Source organism: Pituophis catenifer, unplaced genomic scaffold (genome assembly GCF_029215685.1).
Source record: "Pituophis catenifer annectens isolate HBS135680 unplaced genomic scaffold, rPitCat1.0.hap2 SCAF_7, whole genome shotgun sequence".
In the NCBI taxonomy this organism is placed as follows: Eukaryota; Metazoa; Chordata; class Lepidosauria; order Squamata; family Colubridae; genus Pituophis; species Pituophis catenifer.
The window spans coordinates 8,213,337-8,230,767 of record NW_027256887.1 but is presented as its reverse complement, the minus strand read 5'-3'; the positions used below and the strand labels follow the sequence as shown (position 1 = coordinate 8,230,767).

Sequence of the window (17,431 nt, the reverse complement as noted above, 5' to 3'; positions counted from 1 at the left end):
AATTTCTGTTTGCTAAGCGAGACAGTGGTTAAGTGAATTTTGTCCCATTTTATGACCTTTTGGGCCACAGTCTTTTAAGTTAGTAACATGGTTGTTAAGTGGATCAGGCTTCTCCCGTTGACTTTTCTTGTCAGAAAGTCACAAAAGGAGATCACATGACCCCGGGACACTGCGATCGTCATAAATACGAGACAGTTCCCAAGCGCCTGAATTTTGATCACATAACAGTGCGGATGCTGCAAAGGTCATAAGTGTGGAAAAACGGTCATCAGTCACTTTTTCAGTGCCGTTGTAACTTCAAATGGTCACTAAAGGAATGGTTGTAAGTCCAGGACTGCCTGTATACATGCCTAGGCTCCTGGGTCTATAGGGTTAGGAGTAGAGCATACATTTTTCAGCACCAGTGAATGTTTTTCGAGATGCTTCTGGCCAGTGGTGAAATCTAAATTTTTTTACTACCGGTTCTGTGGGCGTGGCTTGGTGGGCGTGGCAGGGGAAGGATACTGCAAAATCCCCATTCCCTCCCCACTCCTGGGGGAATGATATTACAAAATCTCCATTCCCACCCCACTCTGGGGCCAGCCAGAGGTGGTATTTGCCGGTTCTCAGAACTGCTCAAAATTTCCGCTACCGGTTCTCCAGAACCTGCCAGAACCTGATGGATTTCACCCCTGTTCCTGGCGAGAAAGAGCTCTTTCAATGGAGAAAGGGAAGAGACACTATTGCCCCCAGTTTGTGGGGGCAATAAGCTGACTTTGTATAAATATACAAAAGTATGAAGGCTATTGCTTAATGCATTGTAAGCTGCCCTGAGTCTCCGGAGAAGGGCGGCATATAAATCAAATTAAAAAAAAAAAAACACTTCACATTTTGTGCAAAAGTCTCTTTCTCTGGCTTATTGAGAGACACTTATTGGCGTTGTCACTTTGTGTTCCATACGTTGCATCCAGTAAGACAGCCTACAGTAGTTAACCAACACTAAATTCTTTTGGGGGGAACAAAGAGGTACCATGTTTTCCCGAAAATACGACCTACTCAGAAAGTAAGTCCTAGCTTGATTTTTACATGTGTGCCCAATATAAACCCTACCCCTAAAATAAGCCCTAATTAAGATCCCACCCATTCCAGGGTGCACAGGTAAAAATTAAGCTAGGATGGGGATGGGGTAGTGATGGAGCTGCCCTACTACTTACCTTTGGATAGTTGCAGCCAGGCCTCGCACACGTCAGCCTATTTCTTCTGCAGCCAGCAAGGCTTTACTGAAGGCCTCTGTTATCGGCTGTAGAGGCTTTTCCTAAAGGCCTTTCCTGAAGGCCTTTGTAGCTGATAACAGAGCTCCGGATCGATCTGGAGCTCTGTTATCGTCTACAAAGGCCTTCTGGAAAGCCTTGCTGGCTGCAGAAGAAATGGGCCAAGGTGTGCGAGGCCTGGCTGCAACTATCCGAAGCCGAAGAACAGCGGTGAAATCCTCTGAAGTCTGCTACCGGCTCTGTGAGTCTGCTACCAAGCATGCACTTTGTGCGTGCATGCGCATTTTGCACGCATGTGGGCCTGTGGTGCACACGTGCAGCACTAAAAAAGGAATATTTTGAAGCCTTCCGAGTCTGCAAAGGTAAGTAGAAAACCCGGGGGGGGGGATCCGCTGTGCCACACAATATAGATTAGCTAGAAAGCAGGGAATCTGATGATTCTAGCTAATATAAATTGCGCATCACAGCTGATGGTTGGAAATACTGATTCGCCCGAACTGGTAGCATTTTTTACTATCGGTTCACCCGAACCGGTCCGAACTGGTAGCATTTCACCCCTGCTGAAGAAGTTCCTGAAGGCCTCTGACAGCAAAAAGGAGGCCGGGGGTGATGTGCACAAGTGATGTGAGTCGGTGGATGACATCCCCCCCCCGAAAATAAGACCTGGTGCCTTTTTTGATGGCAAAAAAAATATAAAACAGGGTCTTATTTTCAGGAAAATCGATAGATAGTTGAAGGGAAGGAGAAACAGGTTCTTTTCTCCTGTGTAATATTGTGCAAAGTCCAGACCTTTGCAGTTGCCATGCAAGAGAGAAAAGGTCACCGTGCATAATTTACATGTGGCCGGTAGTGTAACATGTAGCCTGGCCATGACCTCAGCATCTACTCCTCACTCCCAGTATAAATCTTCAGGTAGGATTACCTCTTCATATTGTGTTGTGCAAGGTAATCAGAAGTTTTTAAAGCTGATTGAAAAGAAGGAAAACCTGCCTGATGATTTTCCTTGATAATAATCCTATCTGATGCTCTGGTTGACCAGCTTGGGAATTCCATCATCTTTGTCTACTTTCAGACATTAAAACAAGCCGTGTTAAAAAAAAATTAATGTTGTTATAACTATTGACTGAACAAAAATGGATCCAAAGTTGGTAGCGCATTGAAAAACCATTTATGGGTCCATAAGCCAGTTTTCTTTTCTTTTAAATAGTCTAGATCTGTGATGGCGAACCTATGGCACACGTGCCACAGGTGGCACATGGAGCCATATGGCTGGGCACGCGAGCTCAGCTCCAGTGCTCTGATTTTCAGGCCTTCTGGGCCCAGCAGTCAGCAAACGGGCCATTTCCAGCCTCTGGAGTGCCTCCGGCGGGGGGAAGGCTGTTTTCGCCCTCCCCAGGCTCCTAGAAAGGCTCTGGGGCCTGGGGAAGAGTGAAAAACGGGTCTACCAGGCCCACTGTACCATTATGTGCCAAAAGTGGGGGGGAGCATGGGGGGTCACACGTGCATGCGTGGGGGTTGGGGCACATAGAATTATTGGTATGGGCATGTGTATGTGTGACCCCCCTGCACTCCACCTGCTTTTGGCACACAATGGCGAAAAGGTTAGCCATCCCTGGTTTAGATCAAGGGTGTCAAACTCAATTTCACTGAGGGCCGCATCAGGGTTGTGTTTGACCTCGGGGGACCGGGGTGGGTGTGGCCAGGGTGGGTGTGGCCAGCTCAGTATCACTCCTGTGGTGGCTCCCGAGCTCCGTTTTTGGTTGGGACGGCCTCCTGCAACCCTCTGCCAGTGAAAACGGAACTTGAGGGAGCTGTGCGTGACCCTAGTGAGCTCTGTTTTCAGCTAGGACTGCCTCCTGCAACCCTCTGCCAGCGAAAATGGAGCAAGCAGCCCTCCCAAGCTATGTTTTTTCTGGTAGAGGCACTGCGGGCTGGTCCTTCACTGTTTCCAGGGCAGCCCCGCGGGCTAGATCTAAGCACCTGGCGTGCCGGATCTGGCCCCTGGGCCTTGAGTTTGACACCCCTAGTCTAGATAAATTGTGAAATTATATTATTCCTGTGATATGATAAATTTAGATTCTGAGTGCAGCCGAAGACATACAACTGCCAAATACTTAATCAGATATTGGACGTGGATCTCAAATTATACGGTTTTCCTCCCTTGATCCTCTGCTCTTGGGTAGAACTGTGATTAAACGTGATTAAATTAAAGTGGGAGCAACTTTAAGCATTTTAGGGCTAATTAAGCTTCTTATAAAAGCTACAATCTGTTTCCATTTTAAAGCTGTAGGGTCAGCTTTTGAGTTAAGGATGAATTCTTGATTGACCTAATATTGTTACGCAGAGCCTGTGTATGTGGTTTGCAGCAGAATTAGGTTTTTGATTGTGCAAATCTTTTTAGGCAACTGACGGTGGTCAATCCACAGTGATTTACATATCAGTTTAGGATTATTTTAGTGACATTAATTCATTGTAAAATGAGAATAGGATCTTTACATTAATTTTTTTTCCCCAATCTTCTGAAATATATTTTGTCGTGATTCCGTTCTGGTGAGCAGGGGAAAAAAAATCTTGTGCTGAAAATGGAGAATGGAAATAATTATCATTATTATTATGCCAAAACTGATTTTAACCAAACCATTTTTTTTCCCGAACACTTGTATTGAAGTTCAAATTGAATTAAGGAGGATTTCAATCTGTCCTGCTTTTCCCAGGAGTTTCACTGCTTCCCATCGGCGTTGGCACCAAATATAATGCGGAACAATTGAAAGCTTTAGTGGGGCCATCTGCTAAAGACACGATCATTAAGTTGCAACATTTTGAAGATCTTTCTACGATGATCATGTTGGATGATGAATTTATGAGGAAGCTCTGTACAGGTAAGCCCCATATCCAGAGGTGGTATTCAGCCAGTTCGGGCAAACCGGTAGTGCCGACCCTCCTCCACCCAGGCGCAATCCTGTCCTATATCACTGTGTTGTTTGACGTCACACGCATGTGTGGATGGCGCACACAAGTGAATTGCTTTGTTTTGTGATGCCTCACGTATGCACGGATGGTGTGTGCTCACATTTCCGGTGCTGGGCGAACCGGTAGTACTATGTTTCCCCGAAAATAAGACCCTGTTTTATATTTTTTTGAACCCCGAAATAAGCGCCTGGTCTTATTTTCGAGGAGGTCTTATTATTTTGGGGCGCAATGAGCAAGATGGGGCTCCTCTTGCCATCTTACCTGATTTCCAGCTCTGCGTTTAAATATTTTCGGGGAGGGCTTATTTTCAGGGGGAGGCTTATTTTAGCGCATGCACTCAAAAGCCCGATTGGGCTTATTATCAGGGGATGTCTTATTTTCGGGGAAACAGGGTAACAGTATGTGAATCCCACCTCTGCCCATATCAGTTCACACCAGTGGTGAAATCCAATTATTTTTACTACCGGTTCTGTGGGCGTGGCTTGCTGGGCATGGTGGGGCTTTGTGGGCATGGCTTTGTGGGTGTGGCAGTGGAAGGATCCTGCAAAATCTCCATTCCTACCCCACTCCTGGGGGAAGGATATTGCAAGATCTCCATTCCCACCTCACTCTGGGGCCAGCCAGAGGTGATATTTGCCGGTTCTCCGAACTACTCAAAATTTCCACTACCGGTTCTCCAGAACGTGTCAGAACCTGCTGGATTTCATCCCTGGTTCACACTCTATATAAGCTCACATTCAGATGTTTGTTTGTTTTTTAAGTAGAGATGTTGCATCTTTTATTTCTTACACTGTTTCAAAAGAAAGTTCTGTTTTCATACTTGAGATGACAGCCGATGCCTCTGAGCAAATTAGCACTTCAGAATATCCTGCTTTAAAATTATCCCCCATGTAGAAAACGATGAAGAGGGAATCTTATTAAAAGGAATCAAAAACTGTGAGCCCGGATGTGGTACCCGGATAGGATTTCTCAGTTCATTAGTTAATTGTTCAATGGGAATGTTGACACAGGCTTAAAAGATGACAAGGGCATTAAAGGACTGTATTAAGTCTTAGTAATCATAATTATTTGCAGAGATGGAAAATCATCCTCTTTATAATGGAAGCAAACACTATCCTCACAAATAAGACAGTGGCTTCTGACTATGAATATACTTTAAAAAAAAAAGATAACACAAAGAGCAATGTAAGTTCTCAGGAATGTTAGAAAAATCTTCCCAGCATTGCAGAGATTGCCAAAAAGGAAAAGAAGAGGGGGGGGGGTTTCCACCTATTCTCCAAAGCACCTGGAGGCGGAGCAAGAAACAGTGGATGGAAACTAATCAAAGAAACAACCAACCTAGAACTAAGTAGAAGTTCTTAAGAAGTTTCCTAAGAATTAGAACAATTAATCAGTGGAACAGCTTGCTTCCAGCAGTTGTGGGTGCTCCAACACTGGAAGTTTTTAAGAAGAGATTTGTTAGAAATTCTGTTTATATATAGCATCACAGAGCAAATAGACTGTGATTTTTATCTCAAGTTTTACGATGATTTCTTACGAATGTCTTTGGATGGCTTCCTTTTCAGAAACTGCTCAAGAGTGTATAGATGAAGAGGGGAACATCAGAGCTGTAAGTATGTCATTCACACGTTCTGTGAGTTTCAGAGACATCACTTGTTATGGATGGCCAATTCACAGAGTTGGAGGGAACTAGTCTGGGCAGGAAATCAAAGTTCAGAGCTTCTGAGGCTGAAGATGCTTCCACCATCTTGCGCTCCTATGAGGTAGCCTGCTTGAGTCTTTTCCTTCAGGATGAAGTTGGAGTTGATGGTCACCATGATTGTCCCAAAAGTGCTTTTTCAAGAGGCAACTGGACTTCCTTGTCTTTTCTTCTTTTGAAGATGTTTCGCTTCTCATCCCAGAAGCTTCCTCAGCTCTGACAGGATAGTCAGGAATGGAAGGGTTTATATTCCTTGTAGACAGCTGGTCGTTTGCATCCTTTTAGAGGGTCCTTGAAGCACTTGGAGGTTTATCTGTGTCCTCAGGGTCACCTGAGTAGTACAAATGGTTCCTGTAGTCTGCAATTTTCCCTCTGGAAATCCATTCCTACTCCCACATCATTCAAAGGGGGGATTTCAAAGAATCTCTACAGACTTTTGGCTGTACACAGGGCTGGATTTTCCTATAGGCTAACTAGGCTTCAGCCTAGGGCCTCAAGATCAAGAGGGGCCTACATTCAAATTGTTAGCAAAATTAAAATTACACTTTCACTATAGTTGAAAGGGCCTCATAAGTGGAATAGCCTAGGGCCTCTTTTCATCTAAATCCGGCCCTGGCTGTACAATTTGGAATGAACACCCTTTGAATGGTGTGGGAGTAGGAATGGATTTCCAGAGGAAAAATTGCAGACAACAGGAACCATTTGTACTACTCAGGTGACCCTGAGGACACAGATAAACCTCCGAGTGGCCTCAACGACCCTGTAAAGGAATGCAGATGACCAGCTGTCTTCAAGGAGTATAAATCCTTCCATTCCCCTCCACCATCCAGTCAGAGCTGAAGAAGCTTCTCGGATGAGAAGCGAAATGTCTTCAAAGAAAAAAAAAAACAGAAAGTCCCGTTACCTCTTGAAAAAAGCACCTTTGGGACAACCATGACCTGGAGGACTGAGAATCTCCACTGACATTCACCACGACTGTGTTTGTGACTTTCTGTCTGTAGGGGGAAGACTTGCATTGTTATCAATGCTGCTGTCGATTTTGTTGGATTGCTGGAGCCCTTGGCTGGTTCCAGACGTTTTCTCAATTCTTTCTCGTAGACCAATTTGCCTATTTTTCCCCTATAAAGATCTTAAACGATTTGGCATCTCATAAACAGAGAGCAAGCTAATGAAAGCAACACAGAACCTCTCCTGCCAAGCTCATGCGCGAACCCTTTTTTTAGTTCCTTTATTTCTATCGGGCTGAGGAATTTGTGAACTAAATTCTTCCATCTCAGCCAAGAGCAACCGAGCCACTTTTTATTACTGAAATAAAAAATAAAAAAAATACAACGATATAATTTTCTTCAGTGTGTTTGGGTGAGCAGCGTGGGGTTTGTTATTGTGCGCTTGACTGCACGAAGATCCTTCTTCTTCTTTGGTCTCTTAAGTCCTGTGTGACTCTTTGTAGCTCCATGGACCAGGGTTGAAATGCTACCAGTTCGCACCGGTTCGGGCAAACCGGTAGTAAAACAAGCTACCGGTTTGTGTGAACCGGTATTTCCAATTCCAATTTCTCCAAAGCACCTGAAGGCAGGACAAGAAGCAAAGGATGGAAACTAACCAAGGAAGAGAAGCAACCTAGAACTAAGAAGAAGTTTCCTGACCATTAGAACAATTAACCAGTGGAACAACTTGCCTCCAGAAGTTGTGAATGCTCCAACACTGGAAGTTTTTAAGATGTTGGATAACCATTTGTCTCAAGTGGTGTAGGGTTTCCTGCCTAAGCAGGGGGTTGGACTAGAAGACCTCCAAGGTCCCTTCCAACTCTGTTATTCTATTCTGTATTCATCAGCGGTCTGGATTAGCACTATTTCCTTCTGGCGCAGCTCAAGATTTTCAGCTAGAAGCGCTTAAATCGTTCTGTGTCCCTTCCTAACGTCAGTTTTTCTTTTCCAGAGTTGAGAAATTTTTTTCTTATATCATTGTTTTTTGTAAAAAAAATAAATAAAATATGGAAGGTATGCCAAACCAGCGTAACACTAAGCATTCTCTTCGCCCATCAAACTGATTCCACAGGGTCTTTGGTTAGCAATCTTAGCACACAATGAATCAAAGTCAATAATCAAACTGTGGATTCCAGGGTGAAGGAAGGATCCCACCGAAATCAGTGGAAAATAAACTCACTTCGACTGGTTTAGGTCCAGAATTTCTGTATACCAATTTCCCCCAATTTGGGAACGTTTCCAGTTGCATAGATGGCTCGAAATTCTCAGCAATAGCCATGCTGGCTATGAATGAAAGTCTTTACGACATTAGGAAAGCCCCCAAATTTGAGGAAAGCAATTCTACACCATTAATCTTTTCCAGGCGAAAATATGCTGAATTTTGTAACTGTCTTTTGTTAATGGTTTTGGTGGGATGCGGTGGCTAAGACGCTGAGCTTGTCAATCAAAAGGTCAGCAGTTCAGTGGTTCAAATCCCTAGTGCCGCATAATGGGGTGAGCTCCCGTTACTTGTCCCAGCTTCTGCCAACCTAGCAGTTCGAAAGCACGTAAAAAATGCAAGTAGAAAAATAGGGACCACCTTTGGTGGGAAGGTAACAGCGCTCCGTGGTCTTTAGTCATGCCGGCCACATGACCACGGAGACGTCTTCGGACAGCGCTGGCTCTTCGGCTTTGAAACGGAGATGAGCACCGCTCCCTAGAGTCAGGAACAACTAGCACATGCATACGAGGGGAACCTTTACCTTTTACCTTTGTTAATGTCTTCTTCCATGGATGTTCAGATCAGGGATGTCCTACTTTGGCAACTGTAAGACTTTTGGACTTCGATTCCTAGAATTCCCCAGCCAACATGACTGGCTAAGGAATTCTGGGAGTTGAAGTCCACAGATCTTCAAGTTCCCAAGGTATTGTCGTCCACCAGCAGCCTGCGGACTTGGCAGTGGAGTCGGACAGTGAGGAGGCTGGGGAGGAACATGGGCCAATCCTGGAGTCAGGGGAAGGCCCGGACGAGGGCTCTGCATCAGAGGCAGAGATGGGGCCAGGGCCATCTGGGAGTGATGCGTGAACTCCAGAGCCTCCAGAGGCAGACAGTAGAGAGGCAGAGGAACAGGAGGAGCCTGTTTCTAGTGCATGCATGTGCACAGCTGCCAGAAGGCAAGAGCAGCTGAAGCAAAAAGGACAACTCAGGAGTAAGGCCAGAAGATGATTGGCCCCTCCCATAAGGCTTAAAAGAGCAAGAATGAGCCATTGGGTTCTTTGTAGAAAAGCAACATTGATTCCTGTGCTTCTTGTCAGCATCTCTTGAACTTTGTTGGGTTTTTGCCAAGAAAAGCCTTTGGCAGGTCGCCAAAGACATCAAAGGTTGTTGATAAGGCCGATGGACTGATTATTAAGAATTTTGTTTTGGACTAAGCTGAGAATGAATTAATTCTCATCTGTTTTAATAAAATATGTTTGTTCAGGACCAAATTCTGTTTGGTAATCACTACTTGGGCCTCGGTCACATGACAAGGCAGGACATCCCTACTTTAGATTATAAATCACAGTTTGGTGCCCATTGAACAGAGAACTCCGAAGGAGGGCACCATGAGGATTTCCTTAACCTCGGATCCTATTTTTAACTTTGGGTGTGTCCTTTTGTGCAGCCTGGTGACAAGTGGCGGTTGCTGGATCAGTGTTACAGTGTGACCTGCTTACCAGGTGGCCACACAGAACTGAAAAGCCACCGACATCTTTGTGAGAAGATGGCCAAGCCGACATGTCACAACAATTTTCCTGCTGTTAAAGTGGAGGAGACCTGCGGCTGTCGTTGGGTGTGTCCTTGTGAGTAGTTTTTTTTTGTTTTTGTTTTTGTTTTCCTGTAAAATCTCACCAGGGGAGAATTAACAACTCAGAGAAAAGGGCTTCAGTTGATTAGAACAGAATCAGGGGTGGGCTTCAAAAATTTTAGCAAGGGGTTCTCTGCCCGGTTGCTGGGTGGACGTGGCCATGTTGGGCGTGGCCTAGTCGGCCTCCTGCACCACAGTGGGAAGGCGGCATTTTTGCCCTCCACAGGCTCCGGAGGCTTTACTTCAGCCTCTGGGAGGGTGAAAACAGCCTTCCCAGGCTCTGGAGGCCCTCTGGAGGCTAGAAATGGGCCTGTTTCTGGCCTTCCCGAACTTCTGGTAGACCTGTTTTGCATCCTCCCTGAGCCTCCGCGCGTGCCCTGCACTTCCCTGCATCCAAAACGGGCCGTGTGGGGACTCCTGGGAGGGGCGGGGCAGGTGGGACCAGCCAGGAGTGGGATTTGGGGGTTCTCCGAACTGCACAGAACTAGAGGTTCTCCTGAACCCTTGTGAACCCCCAGCAGCCCATCCCTGAACAGAATATGGAATACAGGTAATATCATCCAAGAAATGACCATTTAGCTGAACATTGGAGATATCTATCCTAGGAAGGAAGGAAGGAAGGGAGGGAGGGAGGGAGGGAGAAAGGGAGCGAGGGAGGGAAAAAAGAAAGGAAGGAAGGAAGGAAGGAAGGAAGGAAGGAAGGAAGGAAGGAAGGAAGGAAGAAAGAAAGAAAGAAAGAAAGAAAGAAAAAAATGAATGAAAGAAAGAGAAGAGAAAGAAAGAAAGAAAGAAAGAAAGAAAGAAAGAAAGAAAGAAAGAAAGAAAGAAAGAAAGAAAGAAAGAAAGAAAGAAAGAAAGAAAGAATCAATCCTAAATAAAGGATAATCTTGCCAATATTGTTTGGGGGAAAGAAACAAGAGGAAAATATCTCATTTATTAGAAAGAGGCAACTAAATGTAGAACCCCATAATGTCATCTTCTTTTGGATATTTGAATCTAAAACTTACTGCAAACCCACAGAGCTGCGTAATGTTCTAGTCAAGTGCATCTCTGAACTGACAATGCACAGCCCCTAGCATGCTTTGGAGACATCACTGACCCAGAATCTGTAGAGAAGGACTGGCAGAACCAGGGGGCGGAGTTAAAAGAGGTATCAGCCAAGAATCCCTATGTAGCCACAAGCAAACTAAGTCCAACCTCCCTTGAATTCCATTACTCCTTGTCTAACTCTAACCAGATGCTAAATGTTACTTGAGAAGATTCTTGTGCATAGACTATAGCAGGGGTGTCAAACTCAAGGCCCGGGGCCGCGGGGTGCTTAGATGTGGCCCTCAGGGCCACCCTGGAAACAGCAAAGGACTGGCCCACAGTGCCTCTGCCAGCTAAAAATGGAGCTCGGGAGGGCCGCGCAGAACCCTCACGAGCTCCATTTTCACTGGGAGAGGGTTGCAGGAGGCTGTTGCAGCCTAAAACGGAGCTCTGGAGTCTGTTTTCTCTGGCAGAGTGCTTGGGCCCCCACAGGCACCCTCAACACAAGTGACATCAAGCTGGCCACACTCACCTTGGCTACCCCCTCCCCAGCCCTCCTGAGGTCAAACACAACCCTGATGTGGCCCTCAATGAAACGGAGTTTGACACCCTTGGATTATAGCAATAAATCAGTTTAATTGGACCACCTGACAAGATCTCGTACCTGCACTTCAGATTTTCCATTCTACTGTGGGGAAAACCTCAGCATATCATAAATTTTTCCAAAGGTTGGGAACATATTTGCCCTGGGATTTGCCACAATGTTCTGGAATCCAAGTGCCTCAGGAGATGGATTTCTCCAGTTAAGAGAGATCAAGACTGTAATTTTCAGCTGTACTTTCTGCTCTTTCTCTGCAAAATGGAGATCTTGTGAATTAGTACAAGGGGACAAATGTAGAGTGCCTTCTGGAAATCACACAGAGTGGGTCTCGTCTGCTCTTGAAAGCGAAGAAATTATGTGACAAAACCTCCACTCTGAGCTACAGCACTTGACACATACACAGGCTTCACAATCAAGTGATTGACTGCCCAGGATGTGATTTTTGTATTCATTGACACCGAAACAAGAAAGAAAGAAAAAAGTCACATAAATAAATTGCTTTCAAGATGATAGAAACCCCTTTGCCAGCTGTTGAGTGAACACCGTTGGATTTTTGTGATAAGATTTGCATTTCTGTTGTCGTTTTCCTTATTATGCTTGCCTCTCCAAACGTTTGTGTTGGAAGTTTTAATACTCTTTGGGGGGGGGGGGGAATGGAAGACTGAGTCAACCTTGAGCCTGGTGAGATTTGAACTGCCAAATTGCAGTCAGCAGAAGTAGCCTGCAGTACTTCACTCTAACTACTTTGCCACCGCAGCTCTATGGAGTTCTTGAAGTGGCCAAAAGAAGTGTCATTGCTGAAGTTCTCCTGTTGCCTTTCATGTGTGCAGCAAAAAAAAGGGAGGGGGGTAAGTTTTGTGGCTCCATTGCCTGAGCCTGGGCTATTGACAGATGCAGACTCTGAGAGTGAGGGAAAGGAGTTGGCAAGACCTCCCTCTCCAGGACCCTCCTCTCTGGCAATGCCTCCGGAGGACACCGAAGGCCAAGAGATAGGCCCAGAGCCAAGCACGTCCCCGCAGCCACAGGTGGACAGCGACGAAGGAGATAAGTGCTGGCTGGATCCTCGACAGCGACGCAGGGAGAAGCGTGCGCAGCAGAGGGGAAGGCGTGCCAGAGATTAGCTGAGTCACTGGACCACACCCCACAGGGTATAAATGTGGGTGTGGTGGCCGGTTCAGTTTGTGACGAGCAAAAACTAGAAATAATCCATGATCTCTGCGTTACTGGACTTCTGCCTGCCTTGTCGGATTGCATTTGGACTAATCCTTGTATTGCTGAAACTTTGCCTGCTTTATCGGAATGCTTGCAGTCTAATCTTTGTTTTGTGTGAGTAAAGTCTGAATTGGCAGCTAGCCACTGGATTGCTGCCAGCTTTATCTTCAAAGACTTTGTCGTGTGGCTTATTAACTCCGGGCCGTCTGTGTGTGTGTGTGTGTGGGACGGGGACAGAACAGGTATGTAACAAATAAGTAGTGTCCTCCCAAGGTCATCTTTTAATTTCCTCTTTATAGGTACATGCATGGGAAGTTCAACCAGGCACATTGTCACCTTCGATGGACTGGATTTTAAGCTGACAGGCAACTGTTCCTACACCTTGTTTGAAGACAAAGAAGAAGACATTGAAGTGATTCTTCACAACGGAGCATGCAGCTCAGCCCCCAGACTCAACTGCATGGACGCCATTGAGGTCACACACCAGGGCTTCTCTGTGCAGCTCTATGACAACATGACGGTAAGAAGACCGACAGGAGAAAAAAAAATGAGAGTAGGTCAAGGGGGCTCCTGTTCATTTTGATTTCGTGATGATGGATCCATGAGAGGTGACACAAAAAGTACAGCAGAATTGCGAAAATGCGCCGTGTAGACTTCGTTTCAAGACAAGTAATTGAGAGCCAGTTTGGTCTTGTGGTGAAGGGCACCAGGCTAGAAACCAGGAGACTGAGAGTTCTAGCCCCACCTTAGCCCTGAAAGCCACCTGGGTAATTGTGGGACAGTCCCTCCCTCCTCTCTCTCTCTCTCTCTCCCTCCCTCCCTCCTATCTCCCTCCCTCCCTCCTCTCTCTCTCCCTCCCTCCCTCCTCTCCCTCCTCCCTCCTCTCTATCCCTCCCTCCTCTCTCTCTCTCCCCCTCCCCTCCTCTCTCTCTCCCTCCCTCCTCCCTCCCTCCCTCCTCTCTCTCTCCCTCCCTCCCTACTCTCCCTCCTCCCTCCTCTCTCTCCCTCCCTCTGTCCTCTCTCTCCCCCTCCCTCCACTCTCTCTCCCTCCCTCCTCTCTCTCTCACCGTCCATCCTCACTCCCTTCCTCCCTACTCTCCCTCCTCCCTCCTCTCTATCCCTCCCTCTGTCCTCTCTCTCCCTCCGTCCTCTCCCTCCGTCCTCTCCCTCCTTCCCTCCACTTTCTCTCCCTCTCTTCCTCCCTCCCGCCTCTCTCTTTCTCTCTCTCCCTCCCTCCCTACTCTCCCTCCCTCCCTCCCTTCCTCTGTCCTCTCTCTCTCCCTCCGTCCTCTCCCTCCTCTCTCCCTCCCTCCTCTCTCTCTCTCCCTCCGCTCCCTCCCTCCCTCCCTCCCGCCTCTCTCTCTCTCTCTGTCCACCCTCTCTCTCTCCCTCCCTCCCTCCATCCATCCTCTCTCCCTCCCTCCTCCCTCCCAATTAATGTACATTCAAAGTGTCAATAAAGACATTCTATTCTATTCCAAAAAGGCCCCAACCACATTTGCAGTAATCAGTCTTTAGGAAAAAGCGCGAACCCCTTTCCATATAAAAGGAATAGAGTGTCAGGCTTTGCTCTGGAACTGGACAAAACCCAAATTCCAGGACAAAACAGGGTAATTGGGAACAGACTGCCATTTAATTGTGGTGGGTTGCACTAGACGGCAGTAGCCACTCCAGAAGTCTCGTCTGCTGCAAACGTGGCATCACAACTATGCCAGAAATAATAATAATAATAATAATAATAATAATAATAATAATAATTATTATTATTATTATTATTATTATTATTATTATTATTATTTTCCCCTTCTTTGGGGCTCTGTATCACCTGCCATCCTTCTGCTGGTTGGGGAAAAAACGAGTTTTGCTTTCCACTCAAGGCAGCTGCCCTTCCCACCCAAGCACCCTCTTGGACACAGCTACTCCTCAGCTTAGCAACCCTTTGTTTAGGGAACCATTCGAAGTTACAACGGCACGGAAAAATAGGGCAGTTTTTCACACTTACGACCATTGCAGCATCCCCACAGTCACTCAATCAAAGTTCAGAAGCTTGGCAACTGACTCATATTTATGACGGTTGCAGGGTCTCGAGGGGAGGGGGGGTCATGTGACCCTTTCAACAAGCAAAGTCAATGGAGAAGCCAGATTCACTTAACAACCGGGTTGCTAACTTAACAACTGCAGCAAGAAACGTCGTAAAATGGGGTAAAGCTCACTTAACTGTTTCGCTTAGCGACAGAAATGTTGGGCTCGATTGCGGTCGTAAGTCGAGGACTGCCTGTATATGCCATTATTATCTGTTCCCCAATGAATGGGCAGGCGTCTAATAAGGGCTCTTCCGCCTTTCGCTTAGCAACAGAAACTTTGGGCTCAATTGTGGTCGTAAGTGGAGGACTCAACTTATGACCACAACTGGGTCCAAAAAATTAGTGAGGAATTTGTTAAATTTGTTTGTCCCATTTTACGGCTTTCCTTTGCCACATTTGTTAAGCGAATCCCTGCAGTCGTTAAACGAGTAACACGGCTGTTGACTGAATCTGGCTTCCCCCTTGATTTTCCTTTTCAGAAGGTCGCAAAAAGGGGATCACATGACCCCGGGACACTGCGACCATCCTAAATGCGAGTCCGTTGTCCAGCATCTGAATGTAAAGCATGTGACTTTGGGGGGATGCCACAACAGTCGTAAATGTGAAAAACGGTCCTAAGTGACTTCTTTCAGTGACATAACTTTGAACGGTCGCTGAGTGAATGGTTGTAAGTCGAGGACTACCTGTACTCTGCTTTCAACCTCGTGCTGGATTTTAGCTGCCCCTTCAGATCCCCGTTGCTTTCAAGTTGATGTGCTTGGCCTCTGTGGTTTAATTCAGAAGTTGTGGGAGCTTCATCACTGAAGGCTTTCAAGAAGAGACAGGACTGCCATCGGTCAGAAATGGTATAGGGCCGCGATGGTGAACCTATGGCACGCGTGCCAGTGGGCACATGTACTATCGCCAGCTGCTCTTCTGGTTTCCGGCGCGCCGACCAGCTGGTCTTCGTGGCCTGAAACAGGCCCCAAAATAGGCCGTTTTTCGGGCCATTTTTCAGGCTGTTTTTCAGGCTGTTTTCTGGGCCATCTTTCAGGCATTTTTGGTCCGAAAACAGCCTGAAAATGGCCTGAAAACACCCCTTAAAATGGCCCCCAAAACGCCCAAAAAACAGGCCATTTTTTCGGGCCATTTTTCAGGCTGTTTCCTGGGCCATCTTTCAGGCCTTTTTGGCCCCAAAACAGCCTGAAAATGGCCTGAAAACACCTTCCAAAATGGCCCCCCAAACGGCCAGAAAACAGGCCATTTTTCGGGCCGTTTTTCAGGCTGTTTTTCAGGCTGTTTTCTGGGCCATCTTTCAGGCCTTTTTGGCCCGAAAACAGCCTGAAAACGGCCTGAAAACACCTTCCAAAATGGCCCCCAAAATGGCCAGAAAACAGACCATTTTTCGGGCCATTTTTCAGGCTGTTTTCTGGGCTGTCTTTTGGGCCTTTTTGGCCTGAAAACAGCCTAAAAACACCTTCCAAAATGGCCCCTAAAACAGCCAAAAAACAGTCCATTTTTCGGACCATTTTTCAGGCTGCTTTTCAGGCTGTTTTCTGGGCCGTCTTTCAAGCCTTTTTGGCCTGAAAACAGCCTGAAAACACCTTCCAAAATGGCCCCCAAAACGGCCAGAAAACAGGCCATTTTTGGGCCGTTTTTCAGGCTGTTTTTCAGGCTGTTTTCTGGGCCATCTTTCAGGCCTTTTTGGCCCGAAAACAGCCTGAAAACGGCCTGAAAACACCTTCCAAAATGGCCCCCAAAATGGCCAGAAAACAGACCATTTTTCGGGCCATTTTTCAGGCTGTTTTCTGGGCTGTCTTTTGGGCCTTTTTGGCCTGAAAACAGCCTAAAAACACCTTCCAAAATGGCCCCTAAAACAGCCAAAAAACAGGCCATTTTTCGGACCATTTTTCAGGCTGTTTTTCAGGCTGTTTTCTGGGCTGTCTTTTGGGCCTTTTTGGCCTGAAAACAGCCTAAAAACACCTTCCAAAATGGCCCCTAAAACAGCCAAAAAACAGGCCATTTTTCGGACCATTTTTCAGGCTGTTTTTCAGACTGTTTTCTGGGCTGTCTTTTGGGCCTTTTTGGCCCGAAAACAGCCTGAAAATGGCCTGAAAACACCCCCTAAAATGGCCCCCAAAATGACCAAAGAGCAGGGCATTTGGGGGGCATTTTTTGGGCCAAAAACTGCCCTGAAAATGGCCCAAAAACAACCTGAAAACAGCCTGAAAAATGGCCAAAAACGGCCAAAAAACCAGGCATGCATGCCTTCCAGCTGATCTTTGGGTTTCCGGGTTTCCAGCACGCGCACGCACGCACACACACACACATGCATGTGCATGCATGCACCTTCCGGTTTGGGCACTTGCTTCCAAAAAGGTTCGCCATCACTGGTATAGGTTCTCCTGTTTGGGCGGGGGTGGTGGACTAGATGACCTACAAGGTCCCTTCCAACTCTGTTAATCTAATCTAATTCTTCTTTAACCCACTTTTCAAAACAGGTTGCTGTGAATGGCCGGGAAGTTACGCCTCCCTATACTAACGGTCAAGTGGAAGTCAATATCTACGGGACGCTAATGCACGAACTCAAGTTTTTGCAACACAACCACACCCTTGCCTTCACTCCAAGCAACAATGAATTCACCTTACAACTCAGCCCGAAGAGCTTTGCCTCAAAAATGTATGGGCTTTGTGGTACGTTCAAAAAGTCCCTCTCCAAGTGCCATTTCTGCATATTTAGCGCAAGGAAGGAAAAAGAAAGAAAGAAAGAAAGAAAGAAAGGGAAGGAAGGAA

General features: G+C 46.5%; 1 protein-coding gene across 1 annotated transcript in view; it reads left to right on the top strand.

Annotated features, from left to right (window-relative positions):
- The window catches only part of VWF (von Willebrand factor), a 197,208-nt gene that overhangs the window by 126,423 nt on the left and 53,354 nt on the right, over positions 1–17,431 (top strand). The window contains exons 32-36 of the mRNA XM_070946842.1: positions 3,965–4,129; positions 5,786–5,829; positions 9,551–9,728; positions 12,875–13,095; positions 17,140–17,332. Coding sequence (XP_070802943.1) covers positions 3,965–4,129; positions 5,786–5,829; positions 9,551–9,728; positions 12,875–13,095; positions 17,140–17,332 — 801 coding nt within the window. The remainder of the gene's footprint in view (positions 1–3,964; positions 4,130–5,785; positions 5,830–9,550; positions 9,729–12,874; positions 13,096–17,139; positions 17,333–17,431) is intronic.